The 25526-nt window shown below is 41.3% G+C and overlaps 4 protein-coding genes across 4 annotated transcripts in view; 3 read left to right on the top strand and 1 right to left on the bottom strand.

The window, feature by feature from the left end:
• doc2d (double C2-like domains, delta) overlaps positions 1–3166 on the top strand; it is a 35151-nt gene extending 31985 nt beyond the window's left edge. The window contains exon 11 of the mRNA XM_047578948.1: positions 115–3166. Coding sequence (XP_047434904.1) covers positions 115–254 — 140 coding nt within the window. The 3' untranslated portion in view covers positions 255–3166. The remainder of the gene's footprint in view (positions 1–114) is intronic.
• Positions 3167–3239: 73 nt separating this feature from the next.
• serping1 (serpin peptidase inhibitor, clade G (C1 inhibitor), member 1) lies at positions 3240–8209 on the bottom strand. Its single transcript, XM_047578947.1, has 11 exons — positions 8086–8209; positions 7752–7799; positions 7554–7662; positions 7294–7461; positions 6886–7188; positions 6585–6794; positions 5934–6077; positions 5614–5817; positions 5397–5530; positions 3854–4076; positions 3240–3721 (listed from the first exon to the last, which is right to left on the bottom strand). Exons 2-11 carry the CDS (start codon positions 7797–7799, stop codon positions 3474–3476), a joined length of 1791 nt encoding a protein of 596 aa, XP_047434903.1. The 5' UTR covers positions 8086–8209; the 3' UTR covers positions 3240–3473.
• A 1693-nt stretch (positions 8210–9902) lies between these two features.
• tmem134 (transmembrane protein 134) lies at positions 9903–15418 on the top strand. The gene is made up of 8 exons (XM_047575139.1): positions 9903–10114; positions 10534–10772; positions 11584–11651; positions 11750–11836; positions 11915–11991; positions 12417–12461; positions 14930–14983; positions 15068–15418. The coding sequence occupies exons 2-8, from the start codon at positions 10572–10574 to the stop codon at positions 15148–15150; spliced, it is 615 nt and encodes a 204-aa protein (XP_047431095.1). The 5' UTR covers positions 9903–10114; positions 10534–10571; the 3' UTR covers positions 15151–15418.
• A 4678-nt stretch (positions 15419–20096) lies between these two features.
• LOC125003998 (aryl hydrocarbon receptor interacting protein) lies at positions 20097–25482 on the top strand. The gene is made up of 7 exons (XM_047578298.1): positions 20097–20262; positions 20785–20967; positions 21060–21248; positions 22743–22919; positions 23013–23154; positions 24201–24427; positions 24537–25482. The coding sequence occupies exons 1-7, from the start codon at positions 20161–20163 to the stop codon at positions 24540–24542; spliced, it is 1026 nt and encodes a 341-aa protein (XP_047434254.1). The 5' UTR covers positions 20097–20160; the 3' UTR covers positions 24543–25482.
• The last annotated feature ends 44 nt before the right edge of the window (positions 25483–25526 follow it).

The raw sequence follows: 25526 nt of genomic DNA, 5'->3' as shown, positions 1-25526 counted from the left end.
TCTTTCATCTGTCCACTCCCTCTCAGTTTCTGTCTCCATCCACCACTCCTCCGTTCGGCGAACCAATTATCTCCCTCTTGACTCTCCTCCGTTCTCCTCCCTCTCTGTTTGCAGGTGGAGTGGAGCTGGGTATCAACGCCAGCGGACAGAGACTCAAACACTGGTTCGAGTGTCTCAAAAACAAGGGGAAGAAAGTCGAGTACTGGCACACGCTCACGCAGCAAGGAGCCCCAACTAGTGACAAACCGGACTAGATCACACAAGACATTTTACGCACACATATACACACACAAATGCACTAACACACACGTATTCGTCTCACCGAGCGATGGTTGATAACCGAGTCCAAGCAAAGCAGTAATGAGAACAAAGGATTAAACATGCAATAACAATAATGTTGAAAATCTGTCATATAATGCCAGTAAATACAGCACAAAGTATTAGTATATGACATTCATACTAATATTAGTGGCGGTAATAAGGTGTAATCTGATTACGTTTTTTTATTTAGATTTTTTTCCCAGGTGAACCAAATTGTGACGATGTCCTCATTAAGTGTTGACGTAACAAAACAATACTCACAAAACTGTGCTTTAGAGCTTAATGTATTGTGGACGTTGCTCATGTTCATTCAAATTTACACTTAACGACACAGATTTGAGACTAATGTAGTCAGAGTTCATTCAGTGAAAGTGCCCGGCAGCACGTGCACCCTTGTGACTCATAATGTGGTACATAGTGACAAGAGTGAGAAAAAAAAAAGAAAAAAAAAAAAGAAACAAATAAGACAAATAGAAAAGAATGATTCCGTCCTGAGAAAAAGTCTCTATCTTAGCAGTCGGTCTGATGCAAAATGACACCGTATTATAAAGCACAAAATGATCCATTTGGTGGATTCGTACCTTTACCTTTTCAGTGTTTCTTGTTCTTCTGTCTTTTCATTGCCTGTCAGTGACAGTGGTGATCTATCCACCTTCATATCAGACTGTAATGTGTCTGCATCTGTGTGTGTGTTTGTGTTGCGTGCATGAGGGCTATGAGAATATGAGTGCCTACATTTTCAGTCTGTGCAATGTGTGTCTATCTGTATTCACCTCGAGCCCCGTTCAAAATGTCTCCATCTGACTTCGGAAGCACAGAGGTGTGGAGAAATATTAATAAAGGACAAAGAAAGACGCACACGAGAGAGAGAAAATCTCTGGTGCCGCCTCAGGCCTCAGTGTTGTACGTGATCCTGGCTGGACACTGACAAGATGTCTGTCACGTGTGTCAGGCCTAAACCCCCCCCCCGTCTCTCGTTTACCAGACAGTCGTAGAGCGCCTCTAAGAAGGGAAGCACCTCGATACATAACCTCCGACTGCTCCCTTTGACTTTCCTGATGAAAAGCCTGAAGTCGCGTCTGCTGCAGGCAGTGAGGATATTGCTTTTGGAGGTGCCGCTTGTACTTCCACAGATTTCAAATGGATTCGGGAGTGAACACTTTCTGACGCAGATGATGCAACGTTTCCTTCCTGCGGGGCAAGTTCACACATTTTAAAAATACGGGACTTGCACTGGTTGGTCCGGTTGTCTTAATTTATGCCAACACACTGCCCAGTGCTCGAAAGATTCACCATAACTCACATTAAATGCCCTCAGACGCTCTCTTGATGACGATCTAGAGATATAGAAAAGAAATTTGCCTGAAATTTACATAAACCATCAGAGGGAGACAGCGCTCTATTCATCCCGCACTGAAGACCTATTAAATATCAGGTCTGCCGGCGTATATTTCATCCTCAGTAGAATGAGGGACGACCACGTCCACTGTCTTTCAACACAAAGGACTTTCTGCTGAGATAATCTGTGCAGTTAGCAGAAATGCATACATCGAGAATAGAGTGTGATTCAACACACTGAGAAAGTACACTGTCCTAAAACAAAACTAAAACAAAGACAGCTGAATTTCCTTGAAGACAATTTTCTCCTCATCCAAAATGTTTGAATCAGAAGATGTTGTTCAAGAAAGTCCAGTCTCCCTTGTTATCGACACGTATCAACCTACCATGTGTGTTAGGTGTCTCTATGCACATTTCTGCATACTGGTGGTGTTTAATTGTCGCTCAGTTGTCTAAATTCCTCCCCCCCTCCCTAGTGTATCAAATGTGGCCCCCTCTGCCCTGGTTCATCTGTCAAGAACATGTCTGACAGCACACCCGTTCACTAAAGCGCACCCACCATCGGTCAGTGGCCTCCGGGAGTTTTCTAACTGTTGAATCGATCCGGCTGCTCATATTCTTGCCGTCCTTCGGCAACCTTGTGTGATGTGTGATTGCTGCAAAAGATGGATCCCTCAGTGGTGGATTAAAAAGAAGAAGAATAACATTTAAGAAAAAAAAAAAAAAAGGGCTTGGACATTATAAATGCTAGGAACTAACACGGTTTTGGTTACAGGGGGAGGGTTGGGAGAGAGAGGATGGTGGGTTTATTCTGTACTTCTCTATGCACATCAGAACTCCCAGCACGTCAGCAGTGAGATAATCAAACCAGACGTGATCACGGTATCCAGGCATGAAAAGATATGTTTCTGGGAAAGCTCAGTCCTTTGTTTGTGGCTACGCCGGGTGACGGTGATCAAACAGAGATCACATCTGTGTCTGGCTGGTTGCTTATTCCTGTTCTCTGGATCTGTTGGTTTTGTTTACAGCCTCAGAATTTTTCTGACTCGTCTATTGACCCCGCTTTGCTTATGTAATCATTTTTATCTGCAATACAGCTGCATGTTTAGCAATTGCCATCAGCTTGTATAATAGAGTGCAACCTTAGCTGATCATTCTGAATGCCAATGTGTTTACAGTCCATTCGGTCTCTTACCAGTCCGTGTGCGTGTTTGTTTGTTTGTGAATACGATGATTCAGGGTATTTTTTGCTCAGTTGCTGTGCTTTACCAGGCGAGCTATTGCTTTAACCGACAAAACCTTTACTGTCATTGACTTTGACACTTGTCTTCCTTAAATTGATATCAGTGGTAAAGATGCATGAGCGGCTGAGGTGGGAGCGAGGAGGGAATTCACCATTGCAGTCCCTTCCCCGTGTAGTCACTGTCAATGTCAATCGCACAGTATGGCTGCCATCCTGTGGTGGGTTTGTGTAAAAACTTGGCAAAAATAAACTGAAGCTGTTTCAGTGGTCGTCTGTCCTCCTTTGAATGATCCACACAGTGATTAATTCTTCAACAACACAAGACAGGCAGCAGATGTGAAGTGTACGTGTGTTTATTCGTCAGCTCCACACTCAGGTCACCCGCTCTCTTTAGCAACTACTACAACATACTCATTCTGACTTTATTCATGTTTATTTATTTATTTTTTGATAAAGGAAGAGTGTAGACTGTAATAATTAGTTGTATAATAACTTCAGTTATATGAAGCGGCCTATGTTAACAATAGCGCTCCTTCACATTTGTTAGATTTCCGGCCTCCTTCTATTTCTCTCACGGTTCGGTCACTCTGCCAACAAACAGCGGCACGTTAGCCTGGTCGCTCCACAGCAGCAGGATGAAAGGCCGCATGGCAGAGAAGGTAGGGAAGGAGCGAGAGAACGACAAACTGGTGGCGGCGCCGGCCTCAACCCCTTGCTCGTTGAGTTCAAAGTAGGCTCTGTGCTTGGCTTCATCCAGGACCAGCCTGTCCTCAGAGTAGAGGCCGCACAGGTTGGCCCCCTCGTAGAGAGAGGACAGTCCTGTTTTGGAGAAGGAAAGGAGGGGGTGGTTTAGGACTGCAGACGATGCTGGCAGGGGGGATCCATTCGGACCAGACACAGAAAGATGATAAATAACACTTTGATAAAGAGCAAGATGGAGGACGCACAAACCTAATTTCTTAAGAAGTATGTTCATGTCTGGCTGTACGTCCAGCTTGACTTTGGGCAGAGAGACCTCTACGTGCTGAACCTCTGTTCTCTCCATCTCCTCTATCATTTGATATACAGCCACGTCTGTCATTTTGTCCTCCACCTGTTGCAGGTCGGTCGGTTTGTAGGTGCGAGGCAGGATGATGTAAAGGCTGCTTTTGCCAGTGAGCGCAAACTTCGCCACCTGTTGGTAAAATTTGGTTAGAAAATAAATAAATAAAATATACAGGAGTTACTCTGTAGCAGAGTGCTCACATGCACAAAAACACGACTGTGGTGAACTGGTACCTTAAGCTGTAAATTGATGCCAAATTAATTGGTAGCAGTTGGTGAAATACACAACAAACTATGACAGAAAACTTGACGCGACTAAGACTATTAGTTTCCCCAGATTTATGTCCTGTGTTTAAATTGAGAGGTTGGTGGGAAGATGGACGAGTGGGACGGGAGGACATGAACATTTGACAATGCATGTCATGTTTTGCAGAGTAATAGTGTACACCCCAGGGTGCAAGGTGAGTCATCAGTGCATTCATACTGTTCTCCAGGAAAGTTCTAAAATACTTCTGAGAATACCTACAAAAGGACATTTTCTGACAGAAAAGTGCCAAAATAAAATAAACACCTGCCTTCTGAAAACACTGGAATATCTAATTTGATCACATGGGACTGGATTCTTGGGAAACATTTGTAATAAAAGAGATCTATTTTCAGTTCTAGTCTGTCAGAAATCCTCTGACACAAGCTGCTTTAGTTCCTTCATTTATATATATATATATATATCTATATGTTTTTTTTTTTTTTTATTTTCCCCCCACAAGTTTAAATTTATTTAAATACTACACACCCACATATTTTGGTAAAGGGATAAATGGAGGCAGAAGACGTTATCTTTCCATCAACACATCTTTGGGGGTCCTTGGCCTAAAGCCCATTAAAGACTTTTCCCTTAAAGCATCAGTGAATGACATCCAACAGTGGTGTTGTGGATTGCAACCAACTGAGTCATCCTTCCTCAGCCCTCCCTTTAATGGCTGCCATTTCAGTGTAAAGTGTCGTGTGTCTTTTGAGGGACTGTAGAGACACGGGGACGCAACATGACAGACTGTTCCCTATCTAGATAGGAAATAATAATAAAAGAAATTGCAGGAGCCATTACATTTATACATTTTTCTTGTAATTTTATGACTTTTCATCCCAATATCTTTGACTCGTGTAGCATCATTTACTGACATGTGGTGGGACTCAGCGACTCTTCAGGACATTAGATAGTTTCTAATAGTGCTGCTTTAAAATGAACTTTGTTTAACTTCTGTTCTGTGTCATGCTATTAGCATCTTGATAGCATCTCCATATGTACGCTAGTCACATCCTGGTGATTATCATCTTCAGGGTAGGTTATAAAACAAAACCTGATTTGTGTTTCAGTATTGTTCATACTATTAGTGTTCCTGCAGCACCCTCTACAGGCCTTCATCAGTATAGCAGTCTAGATCCTCCTTACCTGTGCCTTAAGCTCAGCAACATACCCCATTTTCAGGGGGTATTTCGAATGAAAGAGCAAGGACACTGGCACCAGATCACCATCCAGCTTTTGGAAAAGGCCTTTTCTTGACCTAAACTTGACCTTCCACTGACCTGACACACATACACACACAGCTTAGTTTACACTCCTTTTAAATCCTGTGTGTACACACTACCACCACACACACTTTACCGACCGTTAAAGGAGACGGCGTTCAGCAGGATGAGCTGGGTGAGGGGTGATACGGAGTCAACCAAATGTGTGATTTTACTCTTGGTCTTGTTTGCCACCCAGCTGTTGATCATGGCTGTATTTTGCTCGTTGGTTTCCAGCAGCTTCATGGGCTTCGCCTCATAGAACTCAATGGACTGGTTGTTGAAGGACTCACTCAGGTTCATTTCTGAGGGAGAGATCAGAGAAGCCGCCATGAGCCACTGAAAATCGTTTCACCGCCACTCTCTTTCATCGTTCTTTCACCGGATTAATATGCGCTTCACACTGTGGAAGCGGTCGTACGTGGGCTATAGAAGATCTGGGAGGCCATCTGTAAGGAGTCGGACAACTTCTCCCTCAGCTTCTTCATCTGGAAGTGAACACAGTAGAAGTCATGGGACACACAGAGGGCCTGCTGAATGGCTCTGCGAGTGTCATCCCTCGCACCTGAGGGTGAAAGACAATATAAAATTAGACCTAATATAGAAAGACATTCACTTTAGAGCAGTATAGAGGCCTGCATTATATGTCTGACAGTCAGTGCAGATACAGAAAGCCTCTGTGACATTTCGAAGTTGAGCAGTGGTCTTTAGAGAATGAGTCATTGTTTTTCCTGCCTACTTGTGCTTTCAAGACAAAAGGACAACTACTGTTGTATTTTTTTTTCCCTTTTCCCAAATTCATCCATCTCTTGATGCTCTCTTCATTTCTTCTCTAGTCCAAGAGAAAATATGTACGATTATAAAAACAAAACTCTGCCCACGTGCACTGACAACACATGTCAGCCAACGTGTTCATATGGGGATCATCCCTATCTTCCCCGGGTCCCGTGTTCCCCGCTTTGTATGTGACTGGGGAACGGAGGACCCTTTTTTTAAAAAAGAGTTAGGGTTAGGGACCCGGGGAAGATAGGTACGCTCCCGTTCATATGTATGCTTGTTTTTTTTCCCCTACCTAGCAACAAATGGGAGAGTGCCCCGTCGATGCTGACAGGGGAGAAGAGCAAGTTGGTGTTTGGATATATTTCTCTTAAGTAAGAAAACAGCTTCATGGAAAACTCTGTGACAGACTCCTGCAGCATGGGTCCCCCTGTGCGGCTGTTCTCGTCCTGGCAGGGCTCCCACGCGTCGGTGGAGCACGTGAACGGAGGAGAGGTGGGAGGAGCTGAAACAAAGTTGAACGGATCTTTAAACACATTCTAAACCGTCTCCTGTTTGAGTTCAGTGTAATTAAATCTCAGCGCAGAGAAACCTACACACAACAATGATATCCACAGTGCTGAGCTTCTCTCCCGCTGTAGATTCACACTGGTAAGTCCCAGTATCCTTCATGCCGACATTTCTGATGATTATGGTCTGATCGGGGTCGTTCGGATAAAGCTGTTCCATTCTCTGAAAATCCTCTGCGGAGTCCTCTTCAAGACTCAGCTGTGTTTTCCCACCAGCACCTGTGACTCTGAACCACAGTGCATTGGCCTCGGCTTGAGTGGAAGGTTGGAGATAGCACGGGAGGCGAATGCTGGTGCCTTCAGTTACTTTGATGGCATATGCAATAGGTGCTGAAGGAAGAAACAAGAAGGAAACAATCAGGGAAAATGTGTTGTGCCAATCTGTGTATTAATAAAAGATGCATGTGTTCATGATGAAAGAGAAGTGTGTCTCACCATCAACTGTGATGTTGTACACTCTTACCAGCTCCATGTTGCTCTCCTTTATCAAACACTCGTAGCCGCCCTCGTTGGCAGCAGTTACGGGGGATATGGAGAGGACCAGCCCATTCTGTTTAATACTGACCGAGCCATGTGACTGAATACCAACACTTAAATCTTCGCCTGTGTTGAAGATGAAATCATGTTAAAATGAAATACACATAAGAGCGGGTATGTCTGTGAAATGCTGTTTGAAAACAGAAACCCAAGAAGACCATTGAATTTCCAGCTGATTTCTTCTGCAGCGAAGTCGGACTGAAACGAGAGACAGGGCAGCTCCAGAGTAGAACCAGGTGTCACCCGGAGACGCGTGCACGAGGAAAGCTGAACCAGATATCAAACGTTAAAAGCCGAACAGATTTAGGAGTCAAGAAGGCCTGTCTGAGCTGCAACGACATGGCTCTACGTTTTACCTCAAAAATGAGCTGCAGCAAGAGGCAAAGTATGGCCTGTCGTCTCATCTGCCAAGAGAGGGAAACGGGATTTCAAAATGGATATGGCACCAAGCCGGAGAGGAGATCAATATGTGGCGCAATCTGTTGAAGCGCTGATATCCTGCTGCATTAAAACTTTTAAAACTGATTAGTTATCACAATTGTAGCCTCAGTTTGCAATGCGTTCAGCCAAAGATCAATCCCATAAAAATGTAAAGATTAAATATACACATTTAAAACACTATTGCTTAATATAAGGCCAGTAAAGTTGGTTGTATTTGATAAAGGACACAGAATAAATGACAGAACTCACAGCTCTTGATTTCCAAGTCTCCAATTTCAGTGATGATTCCAGTTTTTACCACCAGTGTCTCTCCCAGTGTTCACTTCACCCACCACCTCTGTGTGTCTGCTGCCCTGAACTGCAACCAACAGTGACTAATCTATGATTGTTGGTTTAGAGATGTTTGTTTGCATAAAGCAGGTCTTCTGACTTGCTGGAAATCACATGCTTTCACATCTTGGCAGCAGACACTAAGTGGAATGATTTATATTCTAGTAATTATTTTGTCTTCATTACTTTTATCTATGCTTTAATATATTCTGATACCAGTCCAGAGATTATGACTTGTTGTCTTCAATCTCAGTAAAAGGGATGATTGGTTAGAGATACCTAATATGTTCCTGGCGCATTCCAGTTTGTGTAATGAAAGTATTAGGTTTTTCCAGGCATAGCATGGTTTACTGCACGGAGACAAGCACTTAGTGGAAGAGAAATAGAAGCCGAGAATGTGCCAATTGGCAGAAAACGGTGCATTGCTGATGTATTTGTGGACACCTGCCAGAGAACTTCAGGGTTAAAGGATTCATTTCGTTGCTCTTTTCAAGTGCAGAATACTGCAGCACTTAAGTTGTACATTTCTGAGAGACACACTGATTTTATTTTCTTATTTAAGCTGAAACATTTATAGAAATCGAATATCCGTAATAAATGGAGAAAATGGATAATAAAAAATATTCCTATATATTTTTTATGCATACTGAATGTGGTGTAAGGTTTAATTTTAAGGCTTCACTATGGTCATTAGGATTGGAACTGATTAATCAACTTGTCTGGTATTAATTATAATATGTCAAAGAATTCTCTTTAATTTAAAGTGAGGGATGAATATAATCTAATTGTATTAAGTTTTATACCTTAACACCAGTTTAACATTTGAAAAACAACCCATTAAAATGTGAATAGGTTTTGGTGTCTTAATTTATTTATTCACCCATTAAAACATTTGTTGCACAATTAAAAAGTAAAATAAAAATAAACTATACGTTTGATTGGTGATCTCAGTTAAAAACAGTATGTTTACTCAGTTTGTTGTGACGTGTATTTCTTCTTCAGTAGCATGTCCACAGTGGGACAGTCATCATGTTGTCTAAAATGATCAAATGGCTACATTGTGATTAGATACTGTAAATCAGTATAAAAAAAAAAAAAAAAAAAAAATCACAATATTCATTCAAAGTTGTTCATGTGATGTGATTGTCTTGACTTGATAATATCAGAGGACATTTCATTTGGATATGTTGCCCATAATCTTATTAAAATGTTTAAGTGTATTCGTAGTGTATATGCCTTTTTCTGTGCAGTTATTAAAATAAAATTATTTTATTATGAATAACTAATTGGCCGTTATTATTCGTTTCATCGGCCCATTGTGGGGTTTAATGGTTGTATTGTTTTAAATAACACAAGACCTGTTTAAACGGAAACTGTTAGACAGTAATTATTACAAAACAACAATTTATTGGTCGTTATCCTTCGAGGTTTGCCTTAAAAGTAGCAATTCTTATCACGGTGGTCACATGGTAACAGCTGTGTACATCTGTTTGGTAAATTACCAATGAACATAAATTTCCCACTCAACCTGAACACGCCTTAAATCGGTAACATTTCTTCTATTATTAACGGTTTAACCTTTTTCTAACAGAGTAACTTTTGAAAACTTGGTGTCATTTATTTCTTCGTGTAGTTGGTGGTCGATCGACAAACCGATACTCGATTAAGTAGGCTGACACAGCCAGACCACTCCGGACCACTGTCTCTCTCTGTCTCTCTCTCTCTCTCTCTCTCTCTGGGCGTAATCAGACTTGTGTAATCGAGTGCCGGGTGTTAGAAAAAGCGGAGAGCAAACTTTTCCCACTTTCTTCACACAAGGAAATGAAAAACTAAAGATTTGTCGGAAGGCTTTACACAGGCTTCTCCCAAAGCGTAGAAATATGTGACCCGCGTGTAAAGAAGCTGAAGTGGAGTTTCGCCTCGGTGGAGAAAAGGTTTACTGAAGACAGTAAGTTTTCCTCTTGGTCATCTGATCGAGAAGAAGCGGAAAGAGGACAAACAATGGCTGAGACCAACAACAGAGCCCGTTAGCTGCTAGTTCATCCCGTCCGCTCTCACACGCAGACCAAGACACTGAGGCAGCACTTTATTACTCTATAGTCGCCTTTTGAGCTGAGTGGTTACTTTTATCACACACAGCTCCCTGTTAATAAAACGTGCGTCTAGGTATAAAACATTAAAAAAAAAAAAAAAAACAACAACAAAAGAAATGGAGCGTTAAGAAACGCTAAAGAAAAGTTGAGTTTTAGCTCCATATCTTGAGCTCTGTTTGTTTGTCCCACGTTAATGTGAACACTACATGATACTTGAAGATGTCATTTTCTTTCTCCTGTGGTAAACATTGTGTTTTTCGCTCTTGAACAACAGTGAACATCAGGCCAGACGACCTCTGAGAGGCGATCACCATGGCAACGCAGTTTACTATCGACGATGCCTTCGCGTTGGAGGGAGATGAGGAGGGGGCTGTGTCTGATGGAGAGACAGAGGGGTGGAAGGACAGAGAGGGAGGAGAGATGACATTTGGACCTCTGACTTTCTCCAAGCCCCAGACTCACCCATCGCCTGCTGCCGCTGGCTCCTCTGAGCACAGTAACTTAAAGTATCAGGTACCCACACACCATCTATGCTTCAGCCACAACATTAGTACAGCTGACAGGAGATAACATTCGCCGTCCTGTTACAGTACAATGTTGTGCTTGAAACCTTTTGGACCAGAGCCAGGCACCCCCACCTTATAGCAATGACACTCCTTGATGGCAGCAGCAGGACCAGAGTTTAGGACCAACTCAAATAACATGAAAAACTCCAAATTCACCCCGATCCCAAACTGACCAAGCATCCGTGGGATGCATTGGAGCAAGCCTGATCCACAGAGACCCCTACCCTCAACCCACAGGACCCACTGGCCCCCCACTAACAACATAACAGACACCACAGGACACCCTCACAATGCCAATACGCAGTATTAGGAAGGTGGACATAATGTTACGCCTGGTCAGTGTAAAGCACCCACCAGTGATGATCACATTAGAAGGTAATGTTCCTCTGGTAAACCATGGCTCTGGCATTTATGTGGATGTTACTTTGACCCTTACCACCACCTGGACATTACTGCAGACCAAACACACCCCTCACTGGAATAGGTAAGGCTTGTGGTGCCACATTATTAATCCGCCCAGGCCATTTTCTTTGAATTCAGGTGCTCACATGCCTTTTGTATTGCTATAGGCCGTGGACGTGGGTTAGCATGGACAGTCCTACACAGAGCAATCTGCAATGCACTGTGTGTTCTGACACCTTTCTATCAGAACCAGCTTTAACTTTTTGAATTTGGACCCAATCACACGGACCAGCTCGACGTATATCCCATGAAAATTTAGTTAAGTTGTTTTCACTCGCTGTCCACTCTTTCTTTAGAATCTGGAAAATGAAGACGTCTTGGGCAGCAGCGGCAATTCTTCTTTCAACAACTTCTTCAAAATCAGGTGGGAGTCGTGATGTGATGTTTTTCTCTCTCTCTCATTCTCTTCGTCCTGTCTGTGCTCTGAATGTGACATCGACTCTCTTTGTGCTCCGTCCACAGTGACCCTGCTACCCTGTCTTACTGCAGCTCCCAGTGGTCTTTCAGCACCTTGAGTTCTGTCACCCAGCTTTCTGCACACTGCTGCGGGTAAAATCAAATATCTCTCGCACGAAGAAATGTCTCCAAACACTTCAGACTTACTTAAAAAAAACACTTGTTTCTCAGGTGGGTGTCTCATCCGCTGGTGAAGAAAAACAAAAGAATTGTTCTTTCCTCATTCCTCCTCCTCATCACTGGAGTCGGTGAGTCATATGATGTATTAAATATTGTGTTAAGGTTCTGCTGCTCTGTTAAAGATAACTCATTCTCAAGTATTTGTCGTGTTTTCAATGATTATTTTCTGTTTCTATTGTAGCTTGTGTAATGAAATTGTGCTGCAGTGACTCTCGCTATAGTCAAAGTTTAGGGGGTTAAGTGATTCAATTAATTTCTTTTGGTTTTCAATTGGAAGGATCTCATAAAATTATAGTTAAATCATTTAAAAAGCACAGAGACATACTTGTTGTTTTACACCAGGTAGTCTGATAAGTGTTGTGTCACTCAGTGAAATGTTTGGCACTGTGCACAGTGAACTTTGTCCCCACAGTGATTCAGGGATCGAAACACAATTTTCACAATAGAAAGTGGCATCTTCATTTATGCATTTTTGTGTTTTCTTTCCTCGTAGCTCTTATTTTCACAGGTGTCATCATACAGCTGAATCCAAATGCAGGTAAGGGAACCACTGAGTTTTTGGCAGGTCAAATACTGTATAGGGATGTGTGTAAATTCACGAGAAAAAAGTGAAAGAAACAAAAAACAAATGCAGAAATACAAAGAATGACAACACAACACACCTTTGTGATGATTATACATATGCACAGTATGTATATGTGTGTATTTGGGTTGTGGAGAAAAGCACCATTGTGTCGAAGCCCGTATCTCTTTGTGACAGAGCTTCTCAACTGAGTCATCAAGGCCAATCTACCCAGCATGTTTGCTTTTTTAACTGATGTGAATGAAAAGAGCTTTTATTTGTATTGCATCACGATTTTACATTCATATGATATATCCAGCACCATCTGTTACAAATAAGTAACTCAAAAATTGCCAGGGACGAACTTGGACAGTTGTACAGTTTGGTTAAATCAAACAAATGCAATTAATGATTGTCTCAGGTTATGTTTCTTCTGCCAAGTAGTGCTGCATTTATCTGAGGACTATGTGTATCCAGGAACCCTGGCTTAATGTGGTTACATTAAAAGATATAAAAACTGAAGTAAACTGTCTTCAAGAGCAGCTTCAAACTAACAAGACCGAAAAAGACACAGACGACTGAGAATATATTCTAATATTTTAAATATTAAGGGGACAGACGTCATCTACTGCCCTCTTTATGTTACACACTGTCACAGCTTGATCGAGCTGTGCTCGAAATTTGACTTTCTGAATGTGGTCCTTGTCCCAGTTCACATGCAACGAAGAAAATCAAATAACTGACAGGAACATGTCCTCTTCCTCCACACTAGGTGGCGATATTTGTCTTTTCAGCGGGTTAATTTGGCCCCCTTTCCAGTTAACATATCACATCATATAATAGACATAGACAACTGGAGTCTAAGGTGACAGACCCACATCTCAAACAACAAGATGGATAATAGTACAGCTTTTTAAGTCTTGTTCATAATGTGGGTGCTACTTATGGCGCAGATAAGATGCGCTCTCTCCCTCAGGTGGTTCTTCGGCTCTCTTTACCTTCTTCATCTGCAACCGACTTTCTTGGATGTTTTTGTTCTGACGCAGCAATTGTGGAGCATGGGCACATGCGTTGTCCAGTTAAAGTCTGATTAGGTCTGATTTCCAATTGTATTATCTGGGTATCTTAGTCGGATACGGAGAACTCTGGTTTTAGTCGGAGTAACGCGTTTACATGCACTTAAGTTGTCCAGTTAAAGTCAGATTAAGGCAATAATTGTTTTTTTTTCACGTGCATGTAAATGTACTGACTGAGATTAAATGTTTTCTTCTCATTAATTACATTTGCTCTTGTATACTGAGTATGGCGACACCTTTCACATATACCTCTGTACTTATGAGGCTGACATGATCTAGTTCCTCCTAGTACATAGAATTCAACCATTGTACTAATCAGACAACTCTGATATTCATCTAAGGTGCAAAAAACACGTTTGACTATACATGAAATAAAAGCCATACACTGCATCTCATAATGATTCCTTTGGCACCTCATTTCAGCTCAATTATCAGATTTTTTTTATTTTTTATAAATCAGTCACCTTTTATAAAATCAGAAACTCCCACTGAATTAGTGCGTATAGCTGATCTTAACCACTGCGACTACTACAACTCTGTAATTTTAATAAGTCACGTCCTGCTTCTCTGAGCAGAGCATCTCTCGCACTCAGACAAAGCATTAAATATGCTCTTTAGATAAATGAGCACAACCCTAACATAAAAGGAAAATGTCATCCGGTGGAGTGCAAATGGAAGACAAGATCATTTCTATCGTCTTTTATCATCAGCTATATGAGCAGCTGCTATTCTCCAGTTTAGCTGTGAAATCTTCTAAAGGGCACTGTTGTCTCAGGGTACTCACGTAAACCTGGAGCCCTTTTCTCTGAGTCCACCTCATTGGAGGTAGTAATGTACCATTTCATCTTCAAAAAACATCAAATGTGAGTTGTTATCTTGTCAAATGTTCAGGAACATTGATACTGTTATTGATTTTGTCGCCTCGATAATTGCGTTAGTATATACGGTTTAGTCCATATCATGTCTGCCTGACAGGCTGTTCTCGTCCAAACTCAGACACATATTCTCCTTAATGACTCGCCGTTTAAGCCAGAGATTGGTCCCTATTCTTTTCTCCAGTTACAGTTTCCCTTGGTCTGATAATTAGTTTTATTCATAATTTATCTTTTTATCTACGTGCAGATGAAATAAAACAATTCAGAATTTTCTATATTTCTGCATGAGAACAAATCAAAACATCTGTGGATTTTTATCCCAATCAAACAAGTGAAACAGGAATATTGTGCGTTTATTTTGTATATTAACCAATATTGCACATCTGTGAGTCTAAAGGGTACAAATACTTATAAGCAGCAATGTATATCATCCTTTTTAAAGATTTTTTAAAGTGTTTGTGAATATCTTATCACTTTCAAACCGTCCCTTCAGGTGTTTCCAGTGCCATTTTCTTTGTACCTGGATTTCTTCTCTTCATCCCTGGAGGTAAATATTTATAATTTATAATTTATAATAACTTGACTTTCGGCTGTGCCAGTAAACAACTTTACTCCCTTTTATTTCCACCAGTGTACCATGTGATCTACATCAGCTGTGCTGTGCGTGGTAGAAGAGGCTTCAAACTGTTTTACCTACCGTACTTTGAAAAATGACACTAACATTAAACTGTTTTTCTTTCTTTCTTCTCAAAAATGAATTGTATTTTGTCACCTGTTACACAAAGATATTGTCACATGTGTTTTTTCTTGTCATTGTAATGACCACTGCTACTTCAACCACTCAGTGCCATGACTATGTTTCCACTACATGAACTGACATTGCTGTATGTGTACACTAAAGTGGAAATTGGTCTCGCCTGTTTATTCCATGTTGTGTGAATAATGACTGTGAAATTACAATAAAAGTGTTTGTATATTTTAACTTGTGTCTACTGAGTGAAATGCCTTGCTGCAATAGAGAGTAGGGTGAAGTCAAAGCTGTGGCTCAGCCCGAGACCGTACGCAAGCGCCTCAATACAGAGGCAGGAAAGTGTCTTCCATTTATTGAGCTAAATTTAGATTTAAATTTACTTATGCAGGAAATTTAAAAGCTCAAGGAATTCATAAAAAAAAAAAAAAAATGCTTTCAGATGACTGAGTGAAGTTGGCTGTTGCCATCTGCTGGTTGTGCTGTTACTGTTACAAACCGAGCTTAGCGTTGTGACCATAGAAGCACACGTGCACATTAGCTACACTAGTGAAAATGATCTCATGCTGATATAAACACCCCACACTGATTGTTGTACCATTCAGTTTATCAGCTTTGGAAGATGTTGTTCTTGGTGCTGTTTAACTACATTCAATTAAGCCCACTGACTAAAAGGGTTGTCAAAATAATAGAAGCTTATCAGTAAAACAACACAGTTCACTACAAACCACAGCACGGAGGTTCTGGGTTCAAATCCGTCAGCCAACTGGGGCCTTTCTGTGTGGATAGGCTCTAGTCCCAACGCGACTCCCCAGAGAAAAAGCGTTTACAGAGAACGAAGGTAAGATTTAGTGCAGGTACATTAGAACTCGTTTCAGTAGTGTACCTAATGAACTGGCAGGTGAGTGTACGCCCAAGTGTTATATTCACATTGTAATGTATAACATTTAGGTTGCTAGTAATAATCCAGGTAGGAAAAATATCAGCAGAATAGTTTAATAAAAGATTAATGTAAACAGTCTACTCCTTACTCACTTTAAATATAAAAAAGAGGGAGGTTTTATCTCTTATCATTTGGACCTTTCAGTGAAAATCATTCAGACTTTCTGCTGCTGCTGTTTTCTCATGCAGCCTCTCTCGTCATTAATTCACTGTTCTGTAAAGTATCGTACACATCATTTATTTTCAATCAAAAGGCTAATTACGTCATTGTTTTCTGCTTTCAGATGCTAAATAGCCCAGCTGTGACAAGCACCAGGCTGACACTCCAGCAAGAAATCTATGAAACACATCAAGTGTCTAAAACTATGTTTTCTTCCAGGTACAAATGTACCTGTGATAACAGTTTTAATGTGGCAAAAATAAAAAAAGAGAAAAGACTCTGCACAACTGTGGTTATCTGTAATTATCCTCCTCTTTGTACAGTGTGGGTGTGAAGTCTTGAACTGAATATTTCCCACTCTTTACTGTTATTGTTACACTTATTACACAAGAACTTATCACTTCTGTGAAATGCCACTTCTTTTTTTTTTTTTTTACTACAAGTGCAGTTTCATACTGAGAGAGCTATGGCTCTTAAGGAGAGCAAATCACTGCTATTTTCCAGTGAGGCGACGTACACTCTTGATTCTACACACTCACCCACATCATCCCAGTGGGATGTGACATTCATCAGAGCCACCATTAAGTGGTCAGTTATCCAAACCCAGCTCTATAGAAACTGAATATGTACTTATTTTGGGGGGCGTGTTGCAGACAAAACTGAATGATTAAACCATACGTATCAAACGGGGGGTACTCAAACCTCATTCATATATTAAAACTGCATTAATATTACTAATATTTTGAATCCGTACACTGTATTTGTTTTGAGGTCGTATTGAATAAGACAGGCGAGTCCAATTACTTTGCAAAAAAAAATAAAGTGTTAAGGGAGCAATGTTAAAACGTTTCCCTGCTGAAGGTCCTGCACTCAGCTCTTTATAACTTCAAGGATTACCATGAACTTAGACAGACAGGGTGGCCGGGGGTATTTGCAGTGTGAAAACACTTAAAAGTAGCTGTACTAATTAAAACAGTGGTGGAAAAAAAGTTTTCAGACGCCCTCACAATTTTACACAATCTCAAAAATTATCATGAAATACTTGTGGAAAAATGTTTTTTGCATAGGTGTGGCTGCATTAGACGGACACAAACTGTTTACTGTTTATTTAAGAAAGGGACAGTGCAATTTCATAGAACACATGATTACCCATGGTTAAAAAAGCCAGAATTAGCCAGAAGGCTAGTTTTCATCTGTAGTCCCCTGGCCTTGATGTAAAAAAGGCAATAAGCATACAATACATGTACAATATAATACAGATACATAAACAACACTTACTGTATAATTTAAAAAAAAAAAAAAAAAAAAAAAAAAAAAAAAAAAAAAAACAATCAAAATACAACACAACATTTTAGCATAACATCAAAACATCAGAGCATCACAACATATTTTAGTGTTGGCAGCTATAGGTGTTGATAAGCCACGTTTTCAGTTTTTTTGTAAAGCCCTTGTATGTCGTGAGCAGTTTAATCTCCTCAGGTATTGAGTTCCACACACTTGCACTCCTTACTGACCAGGCCGACTTACTGAAAGTGCTCCTGCGCAAAGGAATATAACAGTCACCTCTGACAGAGCCTCGAGTGACACGCTCAAGGCTGTTTCTTTGGCTGATGAACTCTGCCAGAGGATCTGGAGCCAATTTATGGAGCACTTTGTAGGTCAGTTTTAGGTCTGCAAATGTGTGAAGACTGTCCCAATTTAAAATACTATACTTTTTTAAAATTTCACAGTGATGATAGTGCCTAGGTTTTTTATCCATAACTTTAATTGCTTGTTTGTACAAGATTTCCAATGGTTTTTTTGAGCTCTGACCAGCCTGGGACCAGCTAGTTAGGCAGTAGTTGAAATGACTGAAAATCATCGAATGCAAGTACATTTTTGCGGCTTCAGTAGACATTTCATTTCGAATTGCACGAAAATTAACGAGGTTTAACTTGATTTTTTTACACAATTTGCCAATATGGGCTTTAAAGGAAAGCTCAGAATCGATTGTTATCCCAAGATATTTATATTGGTTGACAATTTGTATTTTTTCTCCAACAGACAGATGCAAAAGTATAAAAAAAAAAAGATGCAAAGTATATTTAGTTTGTTTATTATTTACTAACAAAACTAAATTCTTGATAGTTTCAACGTGTCAGTTCTCAACATAGTCAGCATCAAAATCAACAAACAACAGAGAATGTGTTTAGAATAGAACAAAACATAAATAAACCATCACATCCTCAAATTAATATTTAGTAGTCCTGCCATTAGCAGCAGTAGAGCTCTAATCCTAGATTGCATGTTCCCCACGAGCCTTTCACTCTGTTGAGGGCTGATCTTGTTCCATTCTTCTTGAATTACTACTTTTAATTCTTCTAAATTCTTTGGTTTGCTCTTTGAAACAGACCTTTTGGTAAACCACCACAGATTTTCAATGAGGCTAATGTCCAGGGATTGAGCTGGTCACTCTAAGACCTGGATACTCTGCTCCTGCAGCCAAGTCCTACTGGTCCTGGATGTGTGGCAAGGAGCATTATCTTGTTGATACATCCAGTTTCTACCTTGACGGAACAGTGCACATGCAGGACAGAGCATGTGGGTTTGGAGAATGGCACAACATTTGAGTTCAATGTGCCATCACAGACAGTGAGATGAGCAACACCAGCAGCACTCATGCATCCCAAAACCAAGATACTGCCTCCACCATTTTTGATAGTAGGCACTGTACATACTGGAGATAATGCTTCGTCTGGTCTTCTCACATTAGCAGCAGGAAGATGAACCTGGAAACTGGACTGACCACAGTTCCTGACTGTCCAGTTCTTGTGTGCTTGGGCCCAGTGATGTCGGGCTAACCTCTGTCTCTCGTTCATCAGGAGCTTCTTGACAGCCTTGTAGGACCTTAAGCCATTAGCTAAAAGTCGACCACATAACACTGCAGGTGGAACACTGGACACCAGTTTGGTTTGACCACTGCTGTTGGAGCTCCTGTGATGTCATTCGGTAGTTTTCCCTGCACATGTGGATCAGGATGCGGTAATTTCCTGCTGAAGAAAACGTTGGACGCCCAGATCTCGGTTTGTCTTCCAAGCTGTTGGTTGATCTGTATTTCTGCAGAGTGGATCCAACTGCTGAAGGTCTGCGTCTGCACTTCCTGGAGATCTGGTGGCAGCTGTACCCTTCCTGGCTGAGAATCTGTATCTCCAGTCGTGTTTCCTGCGTTAGGTTCCTTGTTTTAGCTGTTTTTGCCTGTGAAGAACTTTCAAATGTACTGGCTTTATAGAGACACAGCAGCACGAAAGCATGGCAACAGAAAAATGTGTCTTTTAATAAAAAGCATGACCTTCATTAGTGGATCACTGGTACCAAAATGACCCAATACTCAAAATTTCTTAAGTATTTTTATGGAACCAATCAATTGTATGTATGGTAATAAAAAAATGTGATATATTGTTAGGATGATATGGTGATTAGATATTGGGTTGCATTCTTATTTGTTTTGTGCGTAATGGATTCCATACTATATATATATATACATATATATACATATCCTTTTCAATAAGAAATACCTTTAAAAATGTGGCTGATTAAGATCACGTATCTTTGTGAGCGTGCTATTTTCCTAAGTGACTGCATTGTTTTCCTTAAACATTAAATGTCTCACGTGGTATATAATATTGTGAAAGACTTTCCTGTAAGACACCCACAAAAAAAAAAAAAAAAATCCCTAAAAAGATGAGCCGCACTTCGTTACTCAGTCGCCCGCTTTCTACCTTTCTAGTAAAACTAAAACCTGAAATCCGTCTGACGCCAGATCTCCGAAGTGACGTATAACGACAGGACAGGCTTCGGCTCACATCGGCTTCTTTCGTACACTGACACTCGGTCAATGATGGAGGAAGAGGCACGTAAGCTACTCGAAGAAGGAATAACAAAGAAATTGATCAGTCCTGGTAAAGGAGAGCTGTCGTCCTTTCCCAATGGCACCAAGGTAAAAATGTTTCGCCGACCACTGAACAGGTTGAGTCCGAGGCTCTGAGTTAGTTCAAGAAACGCGACGGGGCACGTTAGCTTATGCTATTATGTCTTTGCTAACACGTCAGTCAAAATTAAAGACAAGAAAAGCGTCTTCCGTCGGTGTACAGACACCACCGAGCAGCCTGTGAGCTTTGCAGCTTTACTGGTGATACGGTTTAAATTTTAACTGTGTTGCTTCTAAGCTTCGTCAATTTTTCCCCTTTTTTTATCTGCTAAAAGGATGGGGGCGGGACAGGATGGCGTTGTTTTTGAGTGCTGATTGGTCGGTGTAGCACGTCAATCAAATTTCCATCGTTGTGATTGGTCAGAATTATAAACTGGTTGAGAATAGGCTGGAGCGCAGAGGCTCTTCAGGCCTGTCAGGGAAGTGCACATTTCTTAGTTATCTCTGTTTAAAAAAAAAAAAAAATCAGCTGCTTAGATCCCGTGTTCCTGAAGTGATTTTAAGTTATTATATTTTTTTTTTTGTTGCCAGGTGGTCTTTCACTACCGCACCGCCCTCTGTGATGGCACCGTGCTGGATGACTCCAGGACCATGGGGGGCCAGAGCAAACCTATGGAGCTCATCCTGGGCAAGAAGTTTAAACTGGCTGTGTGGGAACGAGTGATCATCACTATGAGACAAGGCGAAGTTGCAGAATTCACCTGTGACGTCAAGGTAAGTGTGCAGGCGTAGTGGGTCTGATATAATAACCGTCTTGCTCTTCCTCAGTGCTGCTCATTGTATATGATTGTATTCTCGCTCCCCAGCACACGTCGCTTTACCCGCTGGTGTCCCAGTCCCTGAGAAACATAAGCGCTGGTAAGGACCCTCTGGAAGGCCAGAGGCACTGCTGCGGCATCGCTCAGATCCACTCTCACCACTCTCTCGGCCACAAAGACCTGGATCATCTTCAAGCCAGTCCACAGCCTCTCGTCTTCACCATCGATCTGCTGCAGGTGAGAAGTCTGAGTTTAATAGTGGTCGCATTTTTATAGCCTGAGCTTATTTTTATTGTGATCTTCTTTATTATAATATATGTAACTCTAATAATACCGTCCTGCATTAAATCTTATCTTCATGACTGTTATTGTGCTCAGTTCATGTTAAAACTGTGTAAGAAAGATGTTCATATGGGTACAACACAAAACGAATCAAGTAAAAACTTCAGCTTTCAAAATAAAAGCACCGTTCAGTCAACAGCTCTTGGTTATTTTAAACAAATGCTGAATACGATATTCTCCATGAAGCATTTAGTTTGGGACAATGTATCTGTTTTCACTAGTGTACCTATTAAAAATGAGCAATTGAGCAAAATAATAATAAAAAAAAACTTTACAAATGGTGTACCAATATTCCCTAAATAAAATGGTTAAAATGGTATGAGTCAGGACAAATCTCTTATCTCACATTCAATACTTCTGTTTGTTTTCGGGTCATCAGTCCATCCGTCTTATTCTGATAAACGCAGTGTGTCTGGAACTTACTGTTTATATCGGATGATCATATTTTTAAGCTCTTCATGTGTTTAAAAAGATCTTTCAAAATTATGATAAATATACTGAAGTTAAACATGTGATAGTTCCTATGGAAACGTAGCACAAATCAATTTAAAGTGAACACCGGGCCAATGGAGACGAAGAAAAGTGACGGAGTTTAAATAGATGCGAGTGACGAGTTGATGCGGTGGTTGTACACACTCGTGCTGGTTTATGTGACTTAAGGGGAGTTTTCGGCGCAGGAGGAAGTGGAGCGTGGATGCGAACCAATCTCCTTCAACCATGCACGGAAAAGGGGAATGATAGGAAAGTTTTTTTCTAATTTACTGAGAAACAATGCCCATGTCAGCAATGCATGCCCAAAAAACACGTCGTTCATTCGTCCTCTCCATAAACCACACACAACCAAACCGAGCCAGAATGACGACAATAAAATATAAGTGATCCCGCGTCGTGTCGGGGAGACCAGTGTTTTCCTAGGTTAAATCCTTTTAGCATGTATTAAACTGTAACCCTTTGGTGCTTATTCGCAAACTACTAACGTCACTCTTGTAACGCTACTACTGAGACAAAATCTGCGACGATGTAGCAAAGTTGCCTCGCAGTTATTTTACACCGGAGATTTTGGCCAGGGACACTTTTGAAAGGGGCAATGAAATGCGGCCAACAATTGTTGTTCCAATGATGTTTTCATGTTTAGAATTACTTATTTCATGAGCTAACTCACCGTGACTCGTCACACTTTGTTTTTTCTATTGGCGCAACATTTCACCGATACGACAGAACCCCCGATACAACTGGAGCTGTCATATCGGGCCGGATATATCGGTGACCTGTCTGTCACTAATATTAAGTATAAATGGCTTGTACCGGCGTAGGCTACAGCGTCTAGGTACTGCATTACTATGAATGAATCACCACAGTTTTACAGCCTCTGTGTCCTTGTCTGCTCAGGTTCTTCCTCCCGGGTCCTTCCAGCTGGATGTGTGGGCCATGACGGACAAAGAGAAATTTGAACTTGTGCCTCAGATCCACGAGGAGGGCAACGCGCTCTTCAAACAAGGGCACATTAAGGAGGCCACAGAAAAGTACTACAATGGAATAGCCTGCCTCAAAAATCTACAGATGAAGGTTAGGGGACAGTAATAGACCGTTACATTAGCGTCACGTATTTTGAATTCAAAAGTCTTAACCCTTCTGGGCGGCTTGTGTTTGTTCCTTCAGGAGCATCCTGGTGATGAAGAGTGGGTGAAGCTGGACCTAATGATCACACCGTTACTCCTCAACTACTGTCAATGCCTCTTACTGCAGGACCAGTACTACGAAGTCATCGAACACTGCTCCTCGTTGCTCTTCAAATACGAGAGTAAGGCTTTGATGTTGGTGAGAGATTTCTGTCAGTCATTTCAAAGAGGCAGCAGATCATTTGGGACCGGATTAAATTTGTGAAGAAAACTGACACTGAAACCATAAATTCTACGAGTGACTGCTGCTGCATCACTTTACTCCGACTCCACTAAAGCAATAAACGGGGGAGCATTTTTTATTTTATTTATTTTTTTTTTGCCAAGGTTTAATGACGATCTTTTTTAGGCTACACTTATTATTTCCTTATTAATTTGTCCTTCATCCAAAGCTACAGATAAATTGTACTTGTGTATTAATTTGTTCACTGAGACAAATTAAACTATTTGTCCTGAGGGAAATTCAGTGTCCAGTAACTTTGAATAGAGTAAGGTAGAATAGAATCTAATAACGTATAGTGTTTAAGCGCCATGAGACACGAAACCGATGGGAGTTTGATTAACTAGTTAATCCGGTGCGTGTCTCACTATTGGCGCCCCACCTGCCGCCGGCTTTTCGTCCTGCTCAGCATTGGCAGCGAAATGAGTCAGTGCGAGAAATCTCTCTGGTTGGTTGATCAGCTTAGAGAACCAGTGCACAGCCTTTAGGTCCTGTGGGTGGAGGCTCCGTGGATCAGTTTGAGATCTAGTAGATTTGGAGGCCAGGTCAACACCTTGTGCAGTTCTTCGTTTTTTTTTTTGAGTTGTTCCTAAACCATTTGGCTGCATCCTGCTGGGGGGTGGCTGCTGCCATCAAGGAGTGTCTTTATTGCTGTGGGGTGGGGGTGTTTGATCTGGTCTAGGTGGGTGCTACATGTCTAAGTAACATCCACATGAAGCAGAACATTGAATTGTCACAAGTTGCTCAATGTTATTTACTGTATTCACTGATACTGTTATTTCCTGTCAGTCGTTTTACTGCTGTGGCTGATCGGTGCATGTGCCAGCTGGCAGTGTTTACAGCTTGTTCAGGTCACAGGTGGTTTCAGGAGACGTCCCGTTCCGACGTTGTTGCCACCAGCTCTTTGTTGTCGGTATCTTGACAGTGTACTGCCGCTCTTCCCAACAGATAACGTGAAGGCCTACTACAAGCGAGCCAAAGCCCACGCCGCAGTGTGGAATGAGACGGAGGCACGGGCCGACTTTGCTAAGGTGCTGGCTCTGGACCCGTCTCTGGGTCCGTCGGTGGCCAAGGAGCTGAGGGCCATGGAGGAGAGGATCCGCTCCAAGCTGAAAGAGGAGAAGGGTCGCTACAAAGGCCTGTTCTGCGACAGTCAACCAGCCACGGCCACAACAGTGAGTCCACTTTGCTCATTATCTTATTAGCTTCTTTGTGGATACACACATATATATATATATATATATGTGTGTATATATATATTATTTATTTTTTACTTTTTCACAGGGTTGAATCGCTTAATGGATTGGACACAAGAGGATGCCAATGAATTTCAAGATGGGGGAGAAACAGTACACTCGTGGTGTTTTAGTTTTATCCATGCACCCAAGCCAAACACTCAAACATCCGGCTCTCCATGGGACGGACACACACACACACAGACACACAAACGCAATTTGTGCATTCCTGCCTTATTCCCCTCAGCTCCCCGTTTGTAAATGTAAAACAAAGGCTTTGACGAGAACACGCACTTGGTAAACTCCTAACCCCATGGAAACCTGTCCGTAGATCTCTACAAGCCAGCAGAACCATTTGTACCGGAGCAATGTATTTTTTCACTTTGCTAAAATTACACACTTAAAACCTTGTTGGTAAATGACGTGCTCCCCGCAGCGGATGCTCTACACGACGTGAACCTCGGCGAAGAGGTTTCACAAGATTTGCTGCAGGGAGATTTCGTTTAGATTTTATGATGAGTCCTTTCTGCAGTTAAGATGTCGGCACCAGTTGTTTTGGTGACATGTAGGTGAAGCATGTTATCCTGCGTTCTGCGAAATATGTGCTAAGCTGCTGGTTAATCTTTTTCAAGATTCCTTGTAGCTGCAACTCAACAAGGAAAGATCACAACGAACCTCCCTGCAGAAAATCTATTATTATAATTTTTTATTTTTTTTTTTTGCACAAGGGACATCACATACTTGTATGTGCACCTCTGCCTCGTACCCCCTTTTCTATTCTGGTCACAGTGGAAGCACCATAACCACGTGGTAGGCGTGACATGAATCCAAATGTCTGTGACAATCATTATATGAAACATAAACTTGTGTTGTCTTTGCTTTCTCCTATGTACTTATTCATGTATGCAAGAAATATTATGTTATGTTATTAAAACCACAGTATCTCCTTTAACTGTGACTGTGATCATGTAACTAAATAAATGTGCTTGACCTCAGCTTGCCGTCTCTGTTAAACGCCTCCAGAAGATTTGAAAAAAAA

The sequence above is a fragment of the Mugil cephalus genome, chromosome 2 (genome assembly GCF_022458985.1).
Source record: "Mugil cephalus isolate CIBA_MC_2020 chromosome 2, CIBA_Mcephalus_1.1, whole genome shotgun sequence".
Lineage (NCBI taxonomy): Eukaryota > Metazoa > Chordata > Actinopteri > Mugiliformes > Mugilidae > Mugil > Mugil cephalus.
The sequence above is the reverse complement of the archived record's forward strand: the minus strand, read 5'-3'. Positions and strand labels throughout refer to the sequence as shown.